The sequence below is a fragment of the Pipistrellus kuhlii genome, unplaced genomic scaffold (assembly GCF_014108245.1).
Source record: "Pipistrellus kuhlii isolate mPipKuh1 unplaced genomic scaffold, mPipKuh1.p scaffold_m20_p_24, whole genome shotgun sequence".
NCBI classification, from domain to species: Eukaryota; Metazoa; Chordata; class Mammalia; order Chiroptera; family Vespertilionidae; genus Pipistrellus; species Pipistrellus kuhlii.
In genome coordinates, this window is record NW_023425523.1 from 5,062,210 (window position 1) to 5,069,282 (window position 7,073).

The window sequence follows — 7,073 nt, forward strand, 5'->3', positions numbered from 1 at the left end:
GACTTCCGGCCAGCTGCCCGCCGCCGCCCCGCCCCCCGAGGGCTGAGGACGCCGGGACCCGCCAATCACCGCGCGCGTGTGGCCGGAGTGGGTGGGGCCTGAGAGATTCGAAAGGAGCCCCGCCCCCGCGGAGCAGATTCCCGGGACGAAGTTGTGGGAGGAAAGCTCTGTCCGCGAGAGGGAGATGCGGCGGGGCGGGAAGTGAAAACTCGCGGTAGGCTGGAGGTGTGCTCCCGGGAGGAGTGGGAAGGTGGCTTGGGGAGAGGATGGGGGGAATATGGGGCGCGTAGAGCGCCCCCAATGCGGAGAGGCGGGCTCGCAGGGGGGCGGGAGGGCAGTCTGCGGCGGGCGATAAGGGTGTAGGGGGAGCTCTCCGCACCGTCCCCGGAGGTAACGGCAGTGAACCGGAGCCGGCGCTACTCCTAGGGCGCTTGCTTGACTGCAGCGTGACCCCTGGCTTGCGCTCCGAGTCTAGCTGGGAGCCTTGGACAGCATGGAGACCCGAGGAAAGGTATGCTTTGTCTCCAGTTCAGGTCCAAGCTGAGTCCTGCTCCTGCTGGCTGGAACATGGGCGATTTGCAGGAAGGTAAGGAAATCCTCAAGGGAGGGTTGAGTCCCTGCAATTGAGAGCACCTTAGGGACCCACAACGGGCATTCCTTCCTCCCTCCCCTACAGATGTGAAGTTTATAGTGGATGAGACCTTGGACTTTGGAGGGCTGTCACCATCGGACAGGTAGGAGCCTCTTTCTGCTTCTTACTTTCCTCCAGCGATGCCTCTGTCTCTAACCCCTTACTGCTGAAGTTTTGGCCTCTGAGGCTTGGGCTGATAATTTAGCAAATTGGGATGCACTGGGGTGACTGGTGGCTGATTTGCTTGCGCCCCTAAGATAACCATTACTGGGCAAGGAGAGAAGGGAGAAGCTGGAATGAGATTGCAGGGTGTTACAAATGGTACGCGGGGGGAGAGATCAATCAAAGGACTTGTATGCATGCATATAAGCCTAACCAAAGGATACAGACAGGGGGGTGAGGCGTGAACGGGGGCTGTGGAGCTTGTGGGAACACATGTATTACCTTAATCAGTAAAATAAAAATAAAAAAAAAGAATGGTAAGTGGATTAGCTGCATCTTCATCCCCACCTAATCTCCAGTGCCAGTAAATGCTAACGGCCTATCGGGCTTCATGGAAGCAGGTTTCTCGTCACCTGGAGGCCAGCCTGGGCATTGGGGTTTGGGGTTGTGTCTCCTGCTCTCTTCCGTGTGGACACCGGTGTGTTTTCTGTCTCAGTCGTGAGGAGGAAGACCTACCGGTGTTGGCAACTCCAGAGAAACCCGTTCGCCGGGGCCTCTCCCACCGGGGCGACCTGAATGCAGGGGCCCCCACCCCCCAGGGTGTGAGGTTCAGCTTAGGCCGCCTCAGCCCCGCCAAGATGGAGGAGGTCCTGGACGAGGCCAACAGGCTGGCGGCGCAGCTGGAGCAGTGCGCCCTGCGGGAGCGCGAGAGGGCGGGCGAGAGCCCGGGGCCGCGCAGGGTGAAGCCCAGCCCTCGGAGGGAGACCTTCGTGCTGAAGGACAGTCCTGTCCGAGACCTGCTGCCCACTGTGGGCTCTACCGCGCGGAGCACCCCCTCTCCAAACAGCCTGACACCCCGACTCCGGAGCAGCGACAGGAAGGGGTCTGTCAGGGCTCTTCGGGCAACATCTGGGAAGAAGCCCCCCAGCGGGAAGAGGGTGAGTCTAGCGGCTCTGGGTTGGATGTGTGGCCCCGGACACAGGACAGTAGTTCCTTGTTGGTAAAATGGGGAGAGTGAGATTCTGCCTCACAGGATTGTGGGGGTTAAATGAAATTCCATAAGCCATGCCCCTTCCGCTGTGTCTGTGCAGAGCTCTGTAACGTCTATACCACCAGTAAGCTCTCAATAAATGGTGTTGGTGGTGACGATGAAGTTGGCAGCTAGCTGCTGCCCTTCCTCACTGGGATCTAGGCAACTCTCCGCCTCTATCCCTCAGCCAGCAGAACAGATTCTTTTTCCATTTTAGCTCTTTATTTTTCTCTCTCTCTGTGTGTGTGTTTCAGGAGTCGCCCACTTGCAATCTGTTCCCCACATCCAAAAGCCCAGCATCCTCTCCTCTTGTCCGATCGACTCCTCCAACCCGATCAACTCCAACCCGATCGACGCCTCCAACCCGATCAACGCCTCCAACCCGATCGATACCTCCAACCCGATCAACTCCAACCCGATCGACACCTCCAACCCGATCGACTCCTCCAGCCCGATCGACGCCTCCAAGCCGGGGGAAAGCTGGGCCCAGTGGGAGAGCAACTGCAAGTGAGAGGACCCAGGCAGCAAAGCTGGGGGTGAACAGGAAGAGGGAGGATGTGGAGCTTACCCCAAAATTCCTCTGCCCCAGGCCCGCCTGTTCCCGCCAGACCTGTCTTGGCCCCACAACCTCCTACCAGCAACTGTCAGCGCCTGTCTCGGCCGCAGGGAGCAGCTGCTAAACCTTCCAGCCGACTGCCTGTCCCCTCAGCCATCCCCAAGCCTGTCAGCCGAGTGCCGCTCAGCAGCCGGAGTGTCCCCCCCGGCAGAGGCGCCCTAGATTCAACGTCAACTCGGAAAGGACTTCCAAGACCCGGTGCTGCCGGGCACAGAGGTAAGGAAGAATGGACGTAGGACAGGGAGTTAGGAGTCAGATTGCCTACCCACGCCCAGCTTGACTGCACTCTCCCTGAGCTAGTGACAAGGACCACTTTCTCCATCTTCTTTACAACTCAGTTTGAAGATGGTGAGTTATGGAGAGGATGTGGGGCTGGACCAAGCGTTTGAGCCTGGCTCTCCAATACCTTCCCAATACGTGTACCTTGGGTGAGCAGGAAAGCACTGCCGCCACACGCACCCGCCTTCATCCAGTATTTATCTTGGTGAGGCGGTCGCTTGACCTTTCATAACCCATTTCTTCTGTGGGCCCCCATCCAGGTCCTGTTGCCCAGCGACCGCATCCTCCTGGCACCACGCGCAGCCATCTGCAGCCCCCCAGGAAAGCGGCAGCCCCAGGACCTACCAGGTAAGCCTGGGTACGGTGCTCTCTTCCCTCTCCCCTGTCTTCTGGGCTGTTGGGCATATCAGCCCTGAATCCTGTGGGGCAAGATGGGGGAGAGGTGGGGAGCCTGGAAGTTAGGGTGCCCCATTTCTTCCTGAGAAACTTGAACTCAGCTGGGTGACATGGGCTGGAGGAAGAAGGGCTTCAAGCACTTCCTTCTTCGGGCTCTTTGTTTTTTATTTATTTTTTATTTTTTATTTTTTTTACAGAGAGGAAGGGAGAGGGATAGAGAGTTAGAAACATTGATCAGCTGCCTCCTACACACTCCCCACTGGGTCTGTGCCCCCAACCAAGGTACATGCCCTTGACCAGAATCAAACCTTCCTTCTGTCTCTTTAGGTAAAGAGATCAGGACAGCAAGCAAGAATTCAGTCACCAACCATTACCGTCGCTGCCTGGACTCACTTCTCTCCAGCCTCCTAAGCCCTTCCGGACTCCTGCAGATCCTGGCTCAGGGGCGAGAGGAGGAGATGGCACCGGGACTGGTGCCCCAGGGAGATGGGGTGGCTTAGGGTTGAGCTGGAGGGATTCAGACTCTCCGGATTGGAATGTGAGGGAAAAGAGGTCCCCTCCCAGCAGTGAAATGAACGCACAGATGAGAAATGCAGGGGAGTGGGTTGTCCTCATCCACCCCTCCCCCCCCCCGACTCTGTGTCCATCCCCAGGCCGAGGGTCATGGGCATTTACATGGGAGTGGCCTCTGTAGCTGACCTCCCTGCTCTCCCGGGAGCAGCCCTCCTGAAGCACATCCCCTACTGGACTCCGGCCTGTGGCAAAGCAGAGGCAGGCACCTGGCCTCCAGAACGTGCTTCCTGTGAATTGTAACAGGCGAGTTTATAAGCCGATTCCTTTGGTCTATACTTTTCTAAAATAAAGTGAGTGTATTTTTATATTCTCTGCATGTGTGAAAGCAAATCCTGCTGCGGTTCCTAACACATGGAGTGAACGCCTGTGTGATTCCAAAGAGGGAGCCAGGATGGACTTCCCAGGCGGAGGAGCCTGAATAGGCCCCAGGGCCTCGAGCTTCCAGCGAATGGGGCTGGAACTACCCCCTTGTGGTATTAGATGGGAGCAGGCTGCCTTTTCCCAGGGTTTGAATGTTATTAAAAGGTCCCGGTCAAGTTAAGTATAGCTTAACTCACAGTGTGTGAGGCTGTCAAGTCAGGGTCTTGGTAAAGTACTTATATTTTAAATATATTTGTATTGATTTCAAGAAGAAAGAAGAGGAGAGAGAGAAACATCAATGATGAGAATTGATGTCCTCCTGCACACTTTCCACTGGGGATTGAGCCCACAACTCAGGCACGTGCCCTTGTCCGGAATCGAACCAGGGACCCTTCAGTCCACAGGCTGACACTCTGTCCACTGAGCCAAACCAGCTAGGGCAAGTATTTATATGTTAGACTTGGGAGTCCCTTCACGGCAAGAGAATGGAGCAGAATCTTGTCTGCTGTACTTAGGGATTGAGGGGCACTTAGGAGTCTTCAGCCTCCCTGCCTGCTCAGGCAGCAGATACCAGGGACACTTCACGACCTCCTTTACTTCATTAGGATTGTTGGTCTCCTCTTATCTCTACGAGACTCCAGGGCTGGCACAAGAATGTATAAGCCCCTACAGCCCCCAGTGTTGTGAGTTGTCTGTGGCGGAGAATTTCATTCCTTTACTGAAAAAGATATCTGAGAGCAAGAGGGGCAGTAGTTCCATAAAGGACAAAGACTCATTTGTAGCAGATTTAATAGTCTCCCTCTTCTCACAGCCTTTGATTTTGCAACCAGAAGCAACTCCATTCCTTGTGAGTTTTGAGAGAATGCCCCTTCTTGAAGGCTAGGCCATGACTTGAAGCAACAAGCAATTGGGTGAAGGAAGTGGATGCCACCTGGTGCCCACCCCACCCAAGCTTATATGCACATTAAGTGCCCAACTGAGGTGTTGAAATGCCCTTTTTCTGTTCCCAGGCCAGGGGCCCTCCGCTGCTTGCTTCTCCTTTTTTATGGCTGGTCTTCAGGCTCTTTTCACACATTGACCTCTGTCACAGTGACAGCTGTCCAGACATTCACCTTTCCCTCAGCCTCTTGCAACAACTCTTGCAACTCTAGGATTCCCAGAATTGAGTTGGGGGAGGAGACGTGGAGACACGCTGAGCCTTTGACTCTGGGGAAATTTGGTCAAGGCCGGAACACCACGTGTGTTTCCCAGCTGGGTCCCGCAGGGTGTAAGCAGGGTGTGTTCCTCACTACCTGCTCTGACGAAAGCACTGGAAGATTGCAAGCCTAGGCCCACACATAGGTGTACTTGTGGACAGCAAAGGGCAGGCGTGACCAGGGTGTGGGCCAGCCATGGTGGGTTCTCAGAAGCAAAAGCAGCAGCAAACCCATGTGCTGTTGCCACCTGGTGGTCAGAGAGGACACAGCATGCTCCTCTGGCCCTCTTGGTCAGTTCTGAGTTTTATACCCACCCACACCCCCACTCCCTCCAAACTTGAACAACATGCAGTAGGCAGTGCCAACTAGGGAGGAGGCCTGCCTGCCACAGCAGTCCTTGGTCAGCTACCTGCTTACTTCCTCCCCTTTGGTCTGACTTTCTATTTTTCTCTGTGCATCCACCCCTGCCCCCACCCAGTGGTAACAAGGGAAACCGTTTATGGGCCTCTTGCTATGCACTGGGAACTGTTCTAAGCACTTTATGTTAACTCATTTAATTCTCATAAAAGCTCAACTAGGCAAAGGTGATTATCATCCTCATTTTGCAGGCAGAGAAACTAAGGCTGAGAGATGAAGTCACTCAATTCAGTTCTTAGGTTTGTGTTCTTTAAAAAAAAATTTTTTTTTATTTTATTTATTGACTTGAGAGAAAGGAGAGAAACACTGATCTGTTGTATCCATGCATTCATTAGTTGCTTCTTGTATGTGCTCTGACCGGGGGTCGAACCTACAATCTTGGCATATCAGGCAATGCTCTAACCAAGGGAGCTACCCCATCAGGGCCTAGGATTGTGTTCTTGATCACTACCCTTAATTGCCCCCTACCTAGTTTGTTAAACCTCTAAAAAACACAAAGTTGGAGACAGAAGACATGTTGGCAGAGGACATAGTTGGCTTGAAGTGTGAGTAGCTGCTTCATTCCCATTGGGAAATATACACACAAAATGGCCCAGAGAAGCAGCATTAGGAGGTACTCAGTCACTAAGCACCTGGAAATTCCCACCACCCTCCCTGCCTCCTGAATTCTGCCCACAGGATGCAGCCCTGGGGGTGGGGGTTGGGCTGGAAGCCTGCCCGCTGGGTGCAGCCTCCTCTCTAGCTACAAAAGTCCCTTCTCGAGAAAATGGTACTTTCCCGCCACATCCTCCTTGGGAATGCCGGGACATGAGTTTTGTGATGATGAGGCTATTTGGAGAGCATGATGGGACATGGGTAGCTAATCTAGCTCACCCCAGCCACTTGTTATCCGATTCCTGACCTCCTGGTCCTGCCTGCTCTTATTCTTAAAGGCCAGAAGGATGAGCATCACACCGAAGCAATAATGACAGTGCTCAACCCGCACAGAACTAGTTTATTCAGTAGTATGGGAAAATGGAAAAAAAAACACAAAAAAACAATCACAAAACCCTACAATATTTACAGTAACAAACTGTACAATCTGATGGTTAATGTCAAGTTAGCATCCAGCATCTTTGTATTTTTTTAAGTCAAGTCATCAGTAGTGAAAACCAGTGACATGTTGAACCCTTTGCGGGAATTTCTGAGGGGAGAGGGGAGAAACCGGGGCGGGAAAGCCAGAGACCAGCCTTACACATGGGAAACGGGAGCTTTTTCACCTGCTCCAGAGGCAAGTCCATGACGAGTCTGGATTACATGCTTAGCGTAAACGGTGACTCACGTGAGTAGCAGTTGGCAAAACTGAGGATCGGGAGGAGGGGCAGGGAGGTGACAGCCTGGAGCGAGGGGAAGGGCCTCGGGCCCCGTGCCAGG

The 7,073-nt window shown here is 54.0% G+C and overlaps 1 protein-coding gene and 1 long non-coding RNA gene across 11 annotated transcripts; one reads left to right on the forward strand and one right to left on the reverse strand.

The window, feature by feature from the left end:
• Window positions 1-58: 58 nt before the first annotated feature.
• On the forward strand, window positions 59-3,994 carry PSRC1 (proline and serine rich coiled-coil 1). Of its 10 annotated transcripts, none has more exons than XM_045586927.1 (8): window positions 59-214; window positions 529-586; window positions 677-734; window positions 1,290-1,731; window positions 2,078-2,330; window positions 2,413-2,655; window positions 2,979-3,066; window positions 3,442-3,994. In XM_045586927.1, the coding sequence occupies exons 2-8, from the start codon at window positions 568-570 to the stop codon at window positions 3,443-3,445; spliced, it is 1,107 nt and encodes a 368-aa protein (XP_045442883.1). In that variant the 5' UTR covers window positions 59-214; window positions 529-567; the 3' UTR covers window positions 3,446-3,994. The 10 variants fall into 10 exon arrangements, with proteins under 10 accessions (XP_045442883.1, XP_045442884.1, XP_036309111.1 ...); XM_045586928.1 differs by having other exon boundaries at window positions 93-225; XM_036453218.2 differs by having other exon boundaries at window positions 109-214; window positions 534-586.
• Window positions 1,732-2,331, reverse strand: LOC123652982. The gene is made up of 2 exons (XR_006742583.1): window positions 2,250-2,331; window positions 1,732-2,198 (listed from the first exon to the last, which is right to left on the reverse strand). It is a non-coding gene; the product is annotated as an uncharacterized LOC123652982 (long non-coding RNA).
• Window positions 3,995-7,073: the final 3,079 nt, after the last annotated feature.